The sequence below is a fragment of the Chiroxiphia lanceolata genome, chromosome 20, assembly GCF_009829145.1.
Source record: "Chiroxiphia lanceolata isolate bChiLan1 chromosome 20, bChiLan1.pri, whole genome shotgun sequence".
Taxonomy (NCBI): Eukaryota; Metazoa; Chordata; class Aves; order Passeriformes; family Pipridae; genus Chiroxiphia; species Chiroxiphia lanceolata.
Genome location: NC_045656.1, coordinates 9,696,801 through 9,715,339, shown reverse-complemented (window position 1 = coordinate 9,715,339; position 18,539 = coordinate 9,696,801). Strand labels below are relative to the sequence as shown.

The 18,539-nt window shown below is 42.7% G+C and overlaps 1 protein-coding gene across 5 annotated transcripts in view; it reads right to left on the bottom strand.

Annotated features, from left to right (window-relative positions):
* The window catches only part of USP32 (ubiquitin specific peptidase 32), a 67,536-nt gene that overhangs the window by 2,441 nt on the left and 46,556 nt on the right, over positions 1–18,539 (bottom strand). For 2 of the 5 annotated variants that reach the window (XM_032707193.1, XM_032707194.1), the window contains exons 13-33: positions 17,617–17,809; positions 16,315–16,490; positions 15,453–15,593; positions 12,924–13,083; positions 10,587–10,741; positions 10,258–10,339; positions 9,665–9,739; positions 8,962–9,100; positions 8,603–8,708; positions 7,816–7,989; positions 7,351–7,525; positions 6,584–6,735; positions 5,905–6,016; positions 5,480–5,688; positions 4,870–5,054; positions 4,414–4,500; positions 3,466–3,586; positions 2,621–2,812; positions 1,753–2,038; positions 956–1,368; positions 612–704 (exon numbers count right to left, since the gene is read on the bottom strand). In XM_032707193.1, the coding sequence (XP_032563084.1) occupies positions 612–704; positions 956–1,368; positions 1,753–2,038; positions 2,621–2,812; positions 3,466–3,586; positions 4,414–4,500; positions 4,870–5,054; positions 5,480–5,688; positions 5,905–6,016; positions 6,584–6,735; positions 7,351–7,525; positions 7,816–7,989; positions 8,603–8,708; positions 8,962–9,100; positions 9,665–9,739; positions 10,258–10,339; positions 10,587–10,741; positions 12,924–13,083; positions 15,453–15,593; positions 16,315–16,490; positions 17,617–17,809 (3,426 nt within the window). The remainder of the gene's footprint in view (positions 1–611; positions 705–955; positions 1,369–1,752; positions 2,039–2,620; positions 2,813–3,465; positions 3,587–4,413; positions 4,501–4,869; positions 5,055–5,479; positions 5,689–5,904; positions 6,017–6,583; positions 6,736–7,350; positions 7,526–7,815; positions 7,990–8,602; positions 8,709–8,961; positions 9,101–9,664; positions 9,740–10,257; positions 10,340–10,586; positions 10,742–12,923; positions 13,084–15,452; positions 15,594–16,314; positions 16,491–17,616; positions 17,810–18,539) is intronic. The other 3 variants (XM_032707195.1, XM_032707196.1, XM_032707197.1) reach the window with 3 other exon arrangements.

Sequence of the window (18,539 nt, the reverse complement as noted above, 5' to 3'; positions counted from 1 at the left end):
CGGGATGATCGTGTTACTGTCACTGAACTTAAAATACACAAGACTGCCCTGGAAACTCTTTTTAACTGTCTGCTTGTAACAAATAAAAAAAAATAGATCACGTTTTTGCTGTCTTATTTGTTATCAGGCTCTATTAATTACCGGAGAAGTCTGACATATTTTATAGTGATAAATGCAAATACTTAAAAACATCGGAACTGAATTATTCACTAATTGAATACAAACTGCTCCCATCATGAAAATATATTCTTGGCTTCCTATTTTTAGTAATTTTCCCCAACTCTGCACAAAATAAGCATCTTTAAGTGTGGGAGCAGCTGATGAGCAGATGTCACCTTGGAAAAAATCTCATGTACCATTTCAGTTAATAATTTTAATATTTCCCTGATGCAGCTTTTGAGATGCTCGTGATTTCAAACAACAGTCCTCAGTCTGGTCTAGTGGAAGGTGTCCCTGCCCATGGCAGGGGGTTGGATCAAGGTGAGCTTTAGGCTCCCTTCCCATTCCACAATTCCATGACTCTATAAGGTAAGTTTCTTTGGTAATAAGTAACCAGATTATTATTTGCTAGAAAAATCATTCGCTATTTGCTAGAAGAAGCAGTGATTTACCTTACAGCTGCTGTCATTGTAGCAGTACCACTTGTTGTTCGGGTTTTTGGCATAAGTGACGTAATGACCCCCTCCCATAATTCCTGAATGGCACTGAAGAAAACGAAGAAGAGAATCAATTCTGGATCAAGGAAAGGACTCACAAATTCATTATCCGCGCCCAACAACGGCTCACGACGATCTAACCTTACACACTCGAGCAGAACAAACAGGTGGCAGAGAGACACCTCAGCTGGACTCAGTGCCAGTTCGTCCTCCTTCCCAACTGCAGTGACCACAACAAGGCATTTGGTGCCAACCCCGTCCCCCCGAGGCGCAGCCCCGGCCCCGCAGGGCGCACGTACCGAGATTGCATAAAGGTTGTAGATGGGGTTCGCACACACGTCCTCTCTTTGGTCGTCGGCGCCGTCGTCCTCGCTGTGGGCGTCCCCCTGTGCGCTCAGCCCGTTGCTGAAGGAGCTCTGCTCGCACAGGTACCCGTTGGCCAGAGGCCCCTCGCCCTCCTGGGCACCGCACAGTTCGCTCTGGCTGCCCCCCAGCACGTGCCCCTTGGTGAGGGCATCCCCCTGCTCCTGCTCGGTACCGTTCTCCTTGTTGGCGTCCAAGTTCTCTTTGCTGCTGGACAGTTTGTTTTTCCCCAGCTGGGGCAGCCGCAGCCGCCCTTTGCCCCTCCCTAAAGTCCTGGGGCTGCTGTTGGGGCTGCTGTTTTTACTCGAGGGACAGCTGGTTCCACCTTTCCTCCCCAGAGATGGAGATGCTAAAACAGAAAGCACATGGATTACTAAGATGAGTAAACGCACAGTCTGGGTTTCTTCTGAAAAAGTGATTTTTTTAATAACCAAACATTAAAAAAAAAAACCCCACTCTTTCATTAGAACTAATGAGTCATATATGGAATTAAAAATCTTTGTGCACACCTGGAAACTGAAATTTACCTCTTTTATGCACATTCCTCACTCTTATTCCAGCCCACTTACACGAGTGCCAGTATCTGTTGGCACTGAGCAACTTTTTTATTTTTCTTTGGTTTTTTATGGTAAAGCTTCACTAAGAAACTAAGAAATGTTTCAAAGTGAGTGAGGAGCTTTGGCCAAAACACCCAAAGGCTCAGATTTTGGAATGTCCCCATGTCACTGCCTACCTTTGACACTGTTGAGGACAGTAGTGTTGAGGGAGGATGGGCTCCTGTTGAGTGTCTCTCCTTCCCCTGGTGTGCCAGAGCTCTGCAGCTCTGTTTTCCTGGGCTCCCCTGGGAGGTTCCGTGGCTCTGTGTCCACCTGGAGCGTCAGGGCCTTCCTTTGGAAATGACTTGGATCCCTTTGTACCAAAAAGGCACTTGGGTCAAAATTTTCTCGGGGAAATTTGACAATTTTCTGAGATTTTATCCAGCGGCCGTTTACGAACTGAAACCTTTTCAGGTGAATGATCTAAGGAGAGAAGTTGGAGAAAATTAAAGGAGGACAACTACATCCCAGTGAGCAACTTCACTGTTTAAAGGGAGTTTTTCACAAAACATACACGTTTTATTGCTTGCTAATAAACACGGTGACAAAGCTGTGTGTGACAACTTGGATTCTGGGATCAAGGTGGTAAAATATGAAACTAATGTTTTCATGGGGAATTGATGGAAAGGGTTGCTTCAACTCAGTGATCAGCACTGTCTGTTTTGAATAACCAACCAAATTTGAAAAATAAGAAATGCAGGTGTTGCCCGAGTAAAGATCATGTTACCAGAAAGCCCATCTGAGCGTGAATTCGGTGTCACAACAGCTCACCCTGATCACAAACCACCACCATTTCCTGCCATGGAGCAGCTACAAACATTCAGAAGGAACTCTGAGGTTTGCTTTATTTGCCTGCCTGACAGAACTGCACACAGCAAACTCAGCCAGTCCCCTCCTGAGGCCGTGAGCAAAGCAAATCACCTTCCTCACAGCGAGCGACTCAGATTTGGGAACAACGTACTTGGGGTTTGCTGCTGTGGAGGAAAACCACACAAAAGATCATACCAAAATAGGGGGAAGCCTCCAGAGATCCAGTTTTTTGGTGGCCAAGCAATGGGTCTTGCACTTGGAGCAGTAGTACATCTCATCCTCCCCCAGCTCCTCCTCGCTGGTGAAGGCTCGCAGGCAGCTGTCCAGGTTGATGGGCTCTGCCTGAGCCCGGCGGCTTTGCTCAACACTCTCGTGTTCTTCCACGATCTGAGGGCAGAGAAAACTGCATCTGACTTGCCAAGGTACACACACTGCTCAGAGGGAGGCTCTGCCCCCAGCACCACACAAATAACTTCAGGGGCTTGTTTGGAATCGAAGGTAAAAACTCGACGTGCCCAGTTTTAGCAGAAAATTTCATTTCAGTTCTGAAGAGGCAGGTATAAAAATAATTCACTGTCCCTGTTCTTGGGCTCTGCTTACAAATTATCCATAAAGCACAACTTTATGGGTCCAACTCACAAGTTTGACCAGTTTTTCTAGATTAACTCAAGCACAGGTTTTTACCTTTACATAGGTTTTGTTGACTCAATGGGGAAATGGGTTTACTCACATGCATAACTGTTTATAGTTACAGAAAATTCATCAAATTAACGTATTTTGTAACAGATTATGGAGACTAGATCAAAAGCAACTCACAACAGGCAGTTGTGGTCACTTAAAAGCTTCCCTTCCACACTATTCAACCACTTAAGAGGTCTAACATTGACATCAATTTACCCAGAATATACAGCTCTGTGATCACTGACTCTACATTAACAGAAAATGGACTAGAGAAGCATCAAATAAATTAAAAAAGGAGATGAAATGGGTCGTGCTTCAGAGCAGAGCTGAAGGGCTGAGGGTTTGTGTTGGAGTCTCACCCGCTCCTGGGAGGTTTGGTAGCGCAGGTGGAGGGCGGTGGGGTCCCAGTCCACAGCGATGTAAGCGCTGCCCACACAGGCTCTGTCCTCTGTGCACTCGATTTTACAGCCCCGGCAGAACCTGCACCAAAAAGTCAGGCTGGATAAGTAACTGCCCAGTGGCTTTTACTTGCTCAGTTCTGCTCCTTGTTTTTTTAGCACGTGCACCATCCGGGTTCCAGGCCTGGTCTCAGGGTCAGAGGTGTTTTTAGACAACAACACTCAGAGTCATTTGCTGTGTTCCCACAAAACTTGAACAGGGATGAGGAACTGAAGCATTTGGGTGAATCCAACCCTCTGCCTGCAGATGATCCAGGGGAAGGTTCCTCAGTGGAAGGTGTCCCTGCCCTTGGCAGGAGGTTGGAACGGGATGAGCTTTAAAGGTCCCTTCCATTCCATGATCTATCACCCCAAAAACTCACTGCTATGAGTATATATCCAAATACCTTTCCAGGAGGGGCCTGGAATTTTTGTTTAGGAAAATTTCCAAGCATCCTTCCAGGGTGAATTTCTTATTGCCCATCTGAGTTCTTACCCTTCCAATGGCACAGGAACTCACAAGGGTAGCTGATTTACATCTAAAGTTGGGGTTTGTATGAACCCCCCAAAACCACCCCAAGTATGTGGAACACATGCCTGCACATGCACACGGAATATTCTGAGAGGTTTTTGATAATCTCATGTCTGCCTCCTAATTTAAAGTTTCTGTGCCAGCTTTCAGCTCCCCAAGCCACAGAAGCTGCACTACAGAGCAAGTCTGCCCTGGGAGAGATCTGGTGAAATTGGATTCTAGATTCTTATTGTTTGATATTACCTCTGAAGTCTGAAATGCATCACAGAGCCATTACCATAAATTACCTTTCTGCTGGAGTGATTCCCTGCTGTAAATCGAAACAAAGGACAATTTACCTGTACCATGGACACCAAGCACAAGAATTTCCATCCTTCTGAACTACCCTGAGGGTGAAGGGATACTGATACCCCATGCTGTCATCACTGAAACAGAAGAGAACACAACATCAAACAGCAGCACTCACTCACTGCCATACCCCCTTCACCAGGCTTATGTCTACTTAAAAAAAAAACAAACAAACTTAAAACTATGATTTTGATTAGATTAAGCTATTAAAACCTGCCTTTACATGGCCTAAATTTGCCAGATACGAATAATTATCAATCAAGCCATTTGTGTAAACCAACCTTCAAGTGCAGCAACATTTAACTGTTACAAAAAGGATTACGAGGTATTTTTATCATTGCCATTATTATGAGAAATCAAACCTGACAGGGATTAATTTCATTTTAAATCTTGTGACCAAGTTTAAGGCACTGTGTTGGGTCCCTCAAGGCAGAGGCTGCACTCACCAGTCCTGGGCATGGTTACTGGCCTCCTGAGGAGGGAGGGGACTGGCCAGCCTGGACACCTGGATCCACACGGCATCGTACAGGTCCCTCTTCCGGGTGTGCACCGTGCAGGGAACAATGAGGGGCATTCCAAAGAGACTGGGACGATTCTTCTGGGATGAAAGGAAGTACAGCTCTGTCCTCATCTGTGTGCAGGAAATAAAAGGACTCACATGGAAAGGTGCATTAACTCATGGCCCCATAATTACCTGGGTGCTGACCTCGTGACTTATTTCAGGCTCTGGCAATTAAAATTAACCATTAATTCTACTAAAAACACTCTATTTCCATTACTAAATACTGTAAATTATGAACAATGACTTGAAAAATGCTTGTATTTTATGATATTATGGCCATGTTATTCAGGCACTAGACCACATCAAACATAAATCTGTACTTCAGTCGTGTACAATATTTTATATTTCACACGATGCATAGGAGGGAAATGCATTCACGCTCCCTCTCCTCTTAGGAAATAAAGATTAATTACCACACGGACATTAAAAAAATCTTGGTTTTTTTGACAGTTTCTTTCCCAGTGTGTCCCCCAACCAGTCCCTAGCCCACTGACCATTTTCCTGTGCACTGCAATGATGTACCCTGTGCAGGGGCTGTCACACAGCGAGGGCACGTGGCCGTTGAGGGCCCAGCCGGGCGGGTTCCGCTCGGTCCCACATGGCACGACAGTGTTTGGCATCCCGTTGGGAATGAGGGGCTTGGGAAGGTCCCCATTCATCAGGATGGTGGGGGTTCCGTTAGCTGAGGGCCCAGTGGAGGTGTCTGCAGGGAGACAATTCAATTCTCAGTTACCCACAGCAACCAGACCTGATCCCAGGATCTTTATCCTCTCATTCCGTGTGGGATCACGGCGGATCACCCGCTCGCAGCTCTTGTCCTTTTAACTTATTATACAAGGAGCAAAGCTTTCTCCTGAATTTCTCAATACCAGGGCAGTGTGCAGTTTAAATAAACAGGAAAATCCATGTTTTCTCTCACCTGTCTGCACAGGGCTTGATGCTGACGTGGGGGATCCTGGGATGGGGATCTCAAACGCACACAAGAACCCGCTCACCGACAACCTCACCTTCTGGTTGTCCTGAGGGAAGTTCTTCAATGAAGAAGGGAAAGTCAGGCAGGCATTTCAACCTTTTATCTGATCCAAACATGCTCTGTTCTTTAGAAAACAGTGTATCTAGCAGCTCCTCTCTCTCCCTCTCATCTGATTTCTTACCCCTTTCTAGGAGAATAAAGGAACCCACCCCTCTGCAGCAAAACCTGAGAGGTATTGATGGTTCTCTAAACACACTGAGAACATTTCAAGTTTCATTTCAAGCAGTGACAGCAAAATACATCTACAGGTGTAGATACACACCACACAGAACTAAGCCAGTCATTACTTATGCCCCCACCACCTCGACAGTGTTTGAATTCCTCACTTCTAACTTGAGATTTATTACCTCGAGATGATTCTATGCTTTTCTCCTAAAACTATCATTAGCAATCCATTTTAATTTATTTACAGCAAGCCAAATTACTGTTTAAGAATGAAACAAGAGTTCATGCAGAGATACAGCCAAGCTGACTCTTTAATCATACTTTCAGTTCAATTATTTCAGAGTTCTTGTACACAAAACAATGTCAAAAAGAGACAGTGATTCATCTTTTTTCTTCTCACCTTTATGTTGGAGCTGTGCACCTCTGCAAGTAGGATCTGTTCTGGTTTGAGCCCACAGAGTTCACTTAACTGTTTTTTCAATCCTGTGTACTTTTCATCCATGTTCAATCTCAGGCCATATCGAACAGGAGTGGTACCATCTAATTTAATTACTTCAAAGAGGAAAAGAAACACACTGGTCAGCAAACCAGGGAAGTTTTAATGAGAATAATACATTACAGCTCCCTGCTAATTGGAATTTATTTTTTCCCTGCCTGAAGATATGATTTATTTTATTTTCCCAGTCAACTTCCAAGGTCTTCAGGCAAATATCAGATGATGTCTTTTTGCACAGGCAGTAGAAAATGGTTTCAAAATTTGGTTCACTTTTTTATGATCTTTTCTTTTGCCTCTTTTCCAGAGATACAGGGGTCCTTCATTGCACAGGTCACGACCCATATTGTATTTCCCCCCAGCCCTTGTTTTTGCTTCAGGTAGATTTAGGACAACCTCCACAAGACAGTGGACAGAAGCAAACTTCCCAAAATCTCCATTTTACATATTTCTATGTCCTTCAATCAAGGCTGAAAATGGGCCATCTATGTTCTGTTTTTAAAGGTTTTATCTTAGTTTAACTGTACTGCAATGAAAATTCTTGAACTCTTGTTATATTAAAGTGACTATAACAAGTACTAACACAAGAAAATGTGATGTTTTATAGTTGTTCTACATGTACAACTTTGATTTTAGCAATGACAGCTTAGAAGGAGTTAAACACCCCCACTCACCTGTAATTTCTAGGTGCATGTAGCTGTCCATTGGCAAAGGCAAGGATAAAAAATTAAAGGGGTCAAACCTAACACTTATATGGCCACAAGTTTTACATTTCACTTGTGACTTCAGCTGCCCATGAAATAAATCCACAACAATGGATCTGTTTCTCCTCAGATGGTTTTCCCAGGCCTAAAACAAAGCACGAAAAAAATAATAAAAGTTAGAAACTGAAGGCTATTCCTTTGATCTTCAAAGTTACACAGGCCTATGGGAGTCAAATTATTTCCACAGAAGTTGTGTAGTAACTTCTAATAAATAGGAAATATTGAGTTTCAACATAAGTAAAGTTCTCACAACTAACAGAAGTACTGAGGTATGACATAATTTAAAGTGTTTCTGAGAGGATCATCAGGTACCTCGAAATATTTTAGTGTCATAAGGACAAAAAAACCCAGCACACAAACAATTTGAAGCTCTACCTCTGCTGCTACTTCCCAGTCTGGTCGCCCATCACTGTCCTTCAGTTCAACATATGGCTTATCATGAACTCTGTTCAAATCCTCGTGGAGCCCATCCAGGAGGAAAGCCAGAAGCTCCTGGGAGTCTTGCTGTTGGAAGCCATTAAATCTTGGAGCATATTTTGCTATTGTCCACTGGAAATAGATGACAAAGTAATTTAACATCACGTAGCAGAAGTTGTAACAATAAATCACAATATTGGAGACAAGACACGTGTTGTCAACGGGTACAAATTCCATTGCCAAGAGCTAAAGGGAACCCCTTTGCTTGCAGAACAAAAGCTCATTTACAGGCAAATGCATCATCTTTTGTCCCTAGAAAGGGCTATGAAAGGCATTATTTTATCCCACAACCTCTGAGTCATACCAGGTCATTCCTTTGACCTCACAACCAGCAATCCACATATTCCCCAGAATTCCTGAGGACCAGGACTGATGAACACTGGCCTCTTCCAGGGCATTTGCCCCTGGCACTGCCCCTTCCTGAACACCTTCCCTGCACCCTTTACAGGCAAAAAAGGCAATTCCACGATGAGTCTGGAGTGGCAAAGGGGATGTCTGACTGCCCAGGATGTCACTGGCTTCAGAGTCAACTTCCAACACATCCAGGTTTCCTTCCCTTTCTCTAGGGGAGACACTATTTGAGTCTCCAAACCATTACAATACAGGTAACATGAGGAAAAAGTCCACTGAAATATTTATTGGAAGGAATTCTTGTTTTCTCCCCTAACTCCCAGCACAGACTCACCCTCAGCTTTAGGGGTGCAATGTTCTTCTGAGTCCCACTCCACAGCTCCTGAACCAGATCCCCGTAGCACTTGGCCATGTGTCCTTTCATTCCTATGGGATTTGTCCTGGAAATTACAAAGTAATTAATACCATATCAAAACTGAAACCCAGTTCAAGCCTGCAGATAAACAAGGAAGTAGAAAGGTCTCTTGCTCCCAGAAACAAGAGGTTATATTTTCACGTTATCTAATCAGTATTTGCTGCAGAGCTGATAACATTGAATTGAAAAGATTTCTTTAAACTGAGTTTCAGCTTTCAGAACAGGATGAATAAATGTTCCAGGATCTCAAATGCCAATGGTCTCCCCCAGATAATTACCTGTTAAGTTCATAGAGATGCCTTCCTGAGATGAAGTAGCGAGTGAGAGGCTGTGTGTTGCTGACACACTGGATGCTGGAGTTCATGAAACACGTGTTCCCCAGATTGCTCAGCCCTGTAGCACCCTTTTCAGTAGGAACTGAGGAAAAAAAACCATCATTAGATCAACTGTGCAGATGTGAAAATTCAGAATGCTGTTATCAGTAAAGATGTGACCTTTTCACAGCAACCAGTTTAATTTAACCTGCTCCCAATTACAGCAGCACAGATGCAAGAGATGTTCAAAATACCTGCTCTCGACTCTGCTTAACAGAAATTGAGGTGTCTGGTTGGACCTGACCCACCACAGACATCAGCACAATCCAGACAAACCATTCTCTAATTATGGTACTGAAAGTTCTGCATTCATTTGTTAAAATTAATTCCTTACCTTAAAAAGGTCCAAGATAATAAACACAAAATGCAAAATTTCCTATGTATCCTTTGCTACTTCTGTATCTAAACAGCTACAGATTTATCTGCCTACACCCTCAACCCACCACATTTCCAGCATTTCAGTTAATATAAAGACCAAGCAAAGCTGCACAGACATACAAAACCTCTGTAATCTAAGAGCACTTAGATTAAAAACAATTATTTCAACATAAAACATTCTTGGACTTTTCTTCCCATCATGATTCAGTCACTCTGCTGAAACACTCACCTTTATGTCTGTCTATTTTACTGCTGTTTGCTATAAAAGACATCTCCTCTGGCCAGCTCATGTCCTTGTTCCGAACTAGAAACAGATACAAAGAGGGGTTTAAAAAAAAATTTTACTTAATCCACAGATCTTACACAGCTGAAGAGGTTTAATTAAAATTCTCTAAAATTTGAGACTGGAAATCTGCTTATTTTTAGTTATTATTTTTGCTAGTTTTCATCTCCATGTTTCCAATCACTACTGGGAGTCATTCTAACACTGGCATCACTCCAGCCACACCAGAACATATCTAGAAAGCAGCCTTGAGTTTGTTTTCCTGTTGGACAGCAGATTTTTCAGTGCTTATTCTAATAATTAACAAGGATCCCCCCAGATCTGAAGGGATCTGTTCACTCCATGAGTGATCACTAATATTTTTTGTTGTTATGAGCCAACAACAGATTCAAATGCATTTCAAAACAAGGACAAATTACATCTGTTTCAAGACAAATTGTGAGAAAACAATGTAAACTTGCCTAAGCTGGCTTTACCACCACCTCCCTCTGTAAATCTCTATTTCTAGTGCATGAACTAATGGTAGGCCCTTTTTATACCTTCTATTACTAAATGCTGCTCATCCTGGATTTTAAGATATTCCAGTCTGTGATCTTCATCATCCAGCAAGGTGAGATAGTTCTGCAGGAGACAAAAAAAACCCTTTCATGTAGTTATTACTTCTAGATGTAAAACACTCTCAAAGCAATGAAATTAAACAGTGGAGTGCACAAAAAACCTCTGGAAAACAAGGAGAGTTTTCCAACCTGAGTAGTTAAACTTATGGCCACTATAATTTTCCTGTGCAGGTGTATTTAATGGTTTCTAGAAAGGAATATGATATTTAATAGCTGAAAAGGAGGAGAGGAAGGAGAAGGGCCCCCATTACCTCACTGTTGTACAGCCAGAGCCTCATGTCCTCCTCCTTGATCCGCAGCCTCTGGGACAGATATTCATGGATCTCTTTGATGGTTTGCATCCGACTGAAGCAGCCAGTGTAAGCCAAGACCCTTTTTAGAGGAGCATTTGGAGAAGGGACATTCCCTGGATTCACAATCAGGAGAGAAAGGGAGAAGATAATCTATCCCCTGTCATGACCCCCAGGCCAAGAGCAATCAGAGCAGTAACAACTCACACGCTGCATTTACCATCAGGCCTCTGCCAAAAACACTAGACAATTCTACTGCTTGTATTTATGGATAAAATAAACTGGAAAATCAGTTGTTCTTGGTCCTTTGGGACAAAAAACTTGCTATCACGAAGGAGATAAATTATCTGCCTTCGTACCAAAACCTATTAGAAAATGGGTCCCCTGAGAGTCTCACAGGAAACAAATCATTTCAAAGAAGTTTTACTGTTCTTTTTGTCTCTTAAAGACACAGTATCAGAGGCAAAGGTAAAATTTCAAAGCAAAGGGCTTCAAATTTTCCTGAGGATTTTGTTTCTGAGAGAACACTGTAAAAATAAGGTCACAAAAGTCAGTCTGACTGTTCTTGGGAGCAGTATAACTTTGCTCCAGCTCCTCTGTGGAGATAAAGGCTGATCTGTGCAGATGGAATCAGCCTGGAGTTCACATCAAAAGTATTCCTAATGACTAAATTCCTCAAAACACATTCTGTGATGGCACCCAGCGTTTTCACCAAAATCTCTCAACAATCTCATGTTTGCAACACAAATTAATTCCATCACCAGTCAAGACTGTTGTTCTTTATAATGTGAACTCATCTTTAAATAAAACATCTGCACAAGAGGTGAGACCGACTTGAGATTTAATTTTTTTGAGCTGTTTTAGTTTAAACTTTGGAGCTTCCCCACGGAGACAGGTCTGTAACACACTCATGAAAAGCTTTTACTGTCCAGCCAAGCCCAAACTGGCAACTGCAGTGCTTAAGTGACCTGAGGAGTGACATCATTCTACCCTTGCTGTAAAAAGATTAAAATAAAATGAACAGCACCATGTGAAAAGATGCAACATTATATTATTCCATGCAATTGGACAAGAGAGGAAACTATACTGTAATCATAAGTCAGCAAAGCATCAGTCTTGCTTCAGTATACCAAGCAAAGTACTCATTTTTTTTCTAAAGAAAACAAATCAGCATTTTCTGAGATTAGGGATCAGAGGATTAGTTGTAAGATTACAGCAAGAAAGCATATTTGAGAACTCAACAAGATTAATAACTGATTGGATGATTGAATTAGTGCAGTGCAAAATGATTCCAAATCGAGATCAAATTTGGCAGAGATTCTTTATTTGAATTTGGGCATTTGAGGACGTCCAAAGGAAGCAGTTTCCATGGGATTAGGTCAGGTGGGAAAGGTGAATTTGGGAGCAGGCAGTTTCTGTGGTGGAACTCGGTCACACAGGCAGCTGCTGGCTACACCTGAGGTTTAGATTCCATAAAAGCAGGGAGAAATGGAGCAGCTGCAGGAGGTTTTTAAACACTAGCAAGGCTAAAGGACTGAATTTTCAAGTAGCCAGGTGAGCCCATTTCTGGACTTCTGTCCCTGTGGATGCAAATGGGATTCTGGGAATGGGAACATCAGGGATTCCTTCAAACCCCTCGTGCCAGGCAGGTTTGCAGCCCTGCAGGAAAACTGGGAACTGGGGACAAATCCTGCAGCACTTCCCAGCTGAAATCTAAATCACAATCTAAACATGGTTCTTGTACAGTCTTGTGGTGAGCATCACCACCACAGTTATGACAAACAGATTTTAGCTGCATGTTTACACTTCCCATTGAATTGTCTTTCTGAACCGCGACAAATAATAACCTTAATGTTCCATTAATTCAACTGCTTTCTAAAGAGCATTAAATAATTTTGGGCATCAAAGCCCAGCTGCCCAAGCAGCTCAGAATCAGCTGACTGAACATTAATTGAATTTATTGTGCCACTGTACTGTGAGATGCACACACCCAGCCCGGTGCAGAGGCACCTATTCCACGGCTACAAAAAAATCCCAACAGGAATGACCAGCTCTGCCCTTTATCAGCTCAGTTCCTGCAGTGCTCATTTCTCCCTCTCAACTTACAGTAAACCATGCAAATCAACTTCCCTGCCAACGCTGCCCGTGCCTGTTCCTTCAGGAGAGGGCAGGAGGAAGCCTTTGGCTCGTCACCGTGCCGGAGAGGTGATTAGCTGGAGCACAAGCACAGTGCCAGGAAGCTCCTACAGCCCGGGGCTGGCTCAGAAACTGCACATTCTTGCTGCATTCTTAAGTTACCTCTGGGTAAGTGCTGAGGGAACATTCTGAGGCTCATCATACCCATATTGACCCAGATGTTGGACTGCTGGGTGCGCGTGGCCGGCTGCTGCCGCAGGAACAGCAGGTACCGCGGGAACAGCTCCAGCTCTGCCACGTTGGTCTTGCTGTTCTTGATCACCTAAACACGTCCAAAACACATGGGAGAGTGTCCTGGTTAGAACAGCTGGGACCAGTTCATCACTGCATGGGTGTAACCCAAAACTGTGTATTCTAGAGTCTTCCATGCCATTTCCCAGAAACTGGTATCAATGAACCATTTACACCCTCTGCCCATAGAGCCTGACTCCTCAGGCTATAAACTGGGTGTTAAGAGGTCTGTGAGATAGGAGGATGCTCCCTGTCCTCACACCCATTGTGGAACCCCTGAGGGAGGGACTGAGCATTCCTGCCTGAACTGGAGGATATATAATCTTGGGGTCTTGGGACTTTAACCACTCGTGGGATCCAGAGGAAGACTGCAGACCACCACCCTCAACCAGACTGAGACCACCACCCTCGACCAGACTGCAACCACCACTCTCGACCAGACTGCAACCACCATTCTCAACCAGACTGCATCAGCACTCTCACCAACAGTTTTTCCCCCTCTCCTTTCACTTTGGACTCAGGGGGCCCAAAGAACACCACTCTGTTCATGCCCCACAGGGTGCTGGGTTATACATTTGGGTTCTGGGGGTTAAAACCAATTGTTTCTCTGTATAATTGTACTTATTGTATTATTTTATTAAATTGTTATTCTGACTTATAATGTCTCTTTTGAGTTGGGTTCATTTCCCCTGCTGGTTTACCTTTAAACCAGCACAGAGACACCCCGTGTTCCAAGCGGGTTGGGAATCCCAGTGGGAACAGGGAACAGCGGTTAGGAAAAAATAAACTGTTCTACTGGGAGGTGAGAAATCTTCTGAACTCCTTATGTGGGCAAATATCCCCAGGAATGACAGTTTACTGATTGCTAAGCACTTTTTTGGAGCTTATTAGCTGCAGGTTGTCAAGAGCAAAGCCCTTAGTTAGTGGAGCATAGCTGTCTGCACCACACCACGGAAAGAACATTTTTATAATTCCTGAAATATCTGTGAATCTACAATGAAGCTCATTAATTCCACTCAGTGTGTACTTCAATAAGAAAGTTTCACAGCTGTTGAACAAACTGACATGTGCTGCATAAGACATTTGTTTTGCACTTTTTGAACTACGGGATTGAATTAAAACCTTCGTGTTGTAAGAACAGACTAAAACCTGCTTTTGTTACATTCTGATATGTTGACAGAAAGAGCTGAAACCACCCCAAGACATGTTTTTTGCAGCTTTTCAGTCACCATTTCTACCAAGGTTTTGCTACCTAGATGTACCCAAACACAGACATCCACAAATGGAAGGAATGTTCACTGGTTTTGTGACCCTGTGAAGCAGAAAAAAAACCCACTTCATCTGTGAGAAGCAATGTAACCCACTGAAGTGCCACAGTACTAAACTCCTGCTACAACAGAAACAACAGTGATGACATTTGCTGAGAAGAAAGCACGTTAGTTTGTGTATAAAGTGATGTGGCCTTTTCTGGATCATGAAAGGTGTTTGTTTCCATGGAGAACGTGTGGGAGGAGGTAACACAAGCCAGTGATTTTTCACTGTAAAATAATTGTCAGTGCTGGAGCCAAGAGAGAGGATTGTCAACAATCACCCAGCTGATTCCCTCCCATCTGTGACACTGGATGTTTGTGACACCAACCATCTCATCTCGGCTGCCACCATCAAAAAATCCCTTTAGTGGCTTTTTAAGTGTAGCTCCTACAAGACTCTGCCTGACACAGAACAAACCAACCAGTCTCTGGAATGAAGGTACTCCAAAAAAAAAAAATCTAAGTTTACACCACTTGTAGGTGAACAAACTGCAGTTCTGAAGTGCTCTGAGCATCCCTTGTGCCAGAGCACAGGCTCTGCCTGTCCCCTTCCCCAGGCTCCCCTCCTGCCATCTGCTTTTTAGCTCTTCACCAAGTTTTTGCTCATTGTGTTTCTATGACACCGAATCTGAAGGAGCAATTGTTGCCTTCCCCCACTCCATGGAATTGTCAGGGAGAAGAGGAGGGTTTGCAGAGCTGCAGGTGTCCCAGTTTTCATTTCACAGGATTTGCAGACCAGCTGAAAATTTCTCTCAGCTCCTCAAGATGAGTGTTTTGATGCCAAGCCTTTCAAACTGATCTCAGGTTTACTTCTGGCTGCTTTAGCAATCACCACCAGTTGAGCAGCACCCCCTGCCCTGCTGCAGCATCTCCTGGGGATTGTGCTGCAAACCTCCCGCTAAATATCCACAATTTTCTATCCAAGTCCATTTTGGAGACTGATTTTTCCCACCTTGCTCTTCCAGACTCTCCATTTAGGAGGGGTGGGAGGTGACTGGAACAGGTGCCCCTGGCAGGGGGTTGGATAAATGAGGTGGTTTGTGTTATCTCAGTGGTTATGGCAAGTGAAGTGTCTAAAATCCCAACTTACCGGTCTGGGCAAGGACAGATTTGCTCCATACCAGTGGTAAAGTGCTCTCCAGACTGGTTCTGGTACCATCACATAGTCCTTTCCTTCCACCAGCTGTGGAGATCTCTTTAACCTCCCCCCCTCCATTGTTAGTGAGGCAGCCTTGAAAAAAAGAAAAAAGAGGGGTTTTGTCACATCTCAAATGGAAAAATCAGTTTACAGCCACAATGATTTTAGTTCATGAACACAGAACACTCTTTAATTATTAAAAAAACCTTCTAAGTAGCAATTAGCAACTGCTTTTCATGCTGAAAGATGGTATTTAAATGTAACTACTAACATGCAAGTTTCCTTATTTACTATTTCTCTAAAAGCTTGCCCAGAATAAAATTCATAATGTGTTTCTCTCTCGTGTTACCTCCTCCAACAACTTTGGATGGAGGAATGCAATCCCTGCACATCACTGATGGTGCTGGGCTGTGTTTCACCTTTTACCTGCATCAACATTGCAAAACCTGTGAGTTTTACTATTTAGTTAATGATTTTCTGTTGTTATGAACAGCAATAAACTCATCCTCAGATGGAAAATAACAAAGTGCTTCACTATCAAAGTATTTCACTTTTAATGCTGCAAGCTGTGTTTCCATAAACACCTTTCCCAGTGTAAGGACATCTTGAATGTTTCTTTTCTCACAAAACACAGAGTAGCCTTAGAAGTAGAACACAGTTTTTTTCCCCTCTTAAAATAAGAGTGAGAAAGCCAAATTTTGTTCTGTGACAAAGCAGGGTTAATTTGGAATTAAGACACCAGCTGACAAAGCTCAACACACAAAAAGCTGTGATATCAGTAACTAAAACAGAGTTTTCCTCTTTTCACACTCACCTTCACTGGTTCCTGTGTGACCAGGGGCTGGTTATCAATGGCTCCTGGTTTCTGAGGGTTAAGCTGGAGCAGAGCGTTCCCGTTGCTTCCAAGGAAACACTGGTTGTTGTTGTCTGAAGTGTTGTGCTGCCTGGCAAAGCACACCTCAGAGCCTGGGCTCCCAGGGTAAAGGGTGTCTGCAGCAGAACACAGGGAAAAGGAGAATTTCAGTTCGGGATTCCCCAGGATATAAAGGAATGAGTTACATTCTTTTTTTTGGGTTTTTTTTTGTTTGTTTGTTTTAAAAAAAAAAAAGGTTGTTCAAGTTGGCTGTTCTTTACACTGCAGTTAAACATGCAACTCTTGCCAACCACAGAGGGATAGATGTATTATCTATTATTATCTAATATCTATCTATTATTACAAAAGGTAAAGGAGTGGATAGATGAGCTCCAAATATCACTTACAGGCTTGAGACAGGAGGTTTGTGTGAGCAAATGTGTGGAGCATTTGCTTGTTGTCTGGATGTTTGAATATCAAACTCCTGAACATCTTATATATAAAACTAAATATATATGCAATAATGCCTTATTTACTTTTCCTTGAAAAGGTAAATGTTTTTATTCTGACAGAACTTGCTTTGGGTCATGCAGAACACTACATCTAAATTTTAATTAAAAAAAAAAAAAAGAACATTTAAGCTAAAACTTGTCTTCTCTTCCTGCCCTTCCTTTATCTTCCCCAAACCCCATCCCCCAAATTTATCAGAGCAACTGATCTAACTTAAATTGAATTTATGATTTTAAAATACCAGATGCAACATTCAGCTGTCTCACAAGACAAAAAAAAATTATCTCCAATTCCCACAAGACCTCATTGAAACCCATCACTAAAATCTCCTCTTTCCCAGAGATGGCTTCAGGATCTGCACAAACTCATTCAAATATAAATCACACGCCCTGTAAAACCACAACTGTCTTTTTCCTAATGGTTTTTGCTGGTTTTTATCTCTTTTTGGTATGTGAGGTCATCTCATTGCATGGCAGAGCACAGAACCAACCAGGCACGAGCTTAAACAACTTACAGTGAGGACAATGCAGAGAGAAAACAAATGATAAGACAAAAAAAACACCTTGAAAATAATTCTGGAAACTACTCACAGCAGCTGAACTGCTGTTTAAAAAAGACTAAAAGATCCTAATGATCCTCCAAGTCCTAAAATCCAAAGTGAGTTATGTTTTTAGCTGGAGGGGTTCCATGCAGGGTGGAGTTTTTTTTCAAGAGCTGTTGTACATTAAAGCTCCAAGGAAATAAGGTGCTTACTGCTGCTGCTGGACTCTGAGGCTTCTGAGGCAGTAGAAATATTATCTGAAAACTTTTCTTCTGTTGCACTGTAGTAATTAAGACCTCCCACTTTGTCTTCTCCCTGTTCTGAGGGATTGGCTGGAGCAGCTACGAGGGAATTCTTACCTCCACTCAGGACAGATGAAGGCTCTATCACAACAGGTTTTGCATCCTAAAACGGGCAGAAAAGTGAATTATAAGCCATTATCAAAGCCATGGCAGTGAGAACAACCACCAAAGTTCACCTGGCACCTCACACAAGCTTTACTCAAAATCCTTGCCACACCTACCAGTGAAAACGCTGAAGAAATGAACAGCCAAAATTGTTCTATGAATGGAATAAATCCTTCTGCACAGTGTGAAAACTGAGAAATGCCAGAATTTTCTCTATCTAGATAACACAAAAATCCAACCATTTCAGACAGCTCTAATTACAGACTATAAATATTTGAAGATCTGTCCCTGCTGAATTTCACATGGTTAAATGAGAACAGCAAGCACGAGAACAAAAAAAACACATTCCTTCCCCAAACCTGCAGCATTTTCACAGCAATTCTGAGTTAATGGCCTTGTGCCACCAGGCAAAGGATTAGGGATGAAATCCCTGGCACATCTGAGCACTTACACCAGGACAAGGATCAAATTACCTGCTATTTCAGGCATTTAAGGCATCATTTGTCCAATTCATTGTGCACAAAGAGTAATTGTCATTACATGGTTAGTTAACACACCCACTGCAGTTTTCTGAGTCCTTTCAGTTGTTTGTTTTTATAAAACAAATCAAATACTCATAGGATTACTTATGATGATATAAAACTCCTTTGAGAAGTTTATTTCACTTGTTTAACCTGCAGACAATATTTATCTCCACCTCAGTTACATTTTATTACATTTAATTCTAG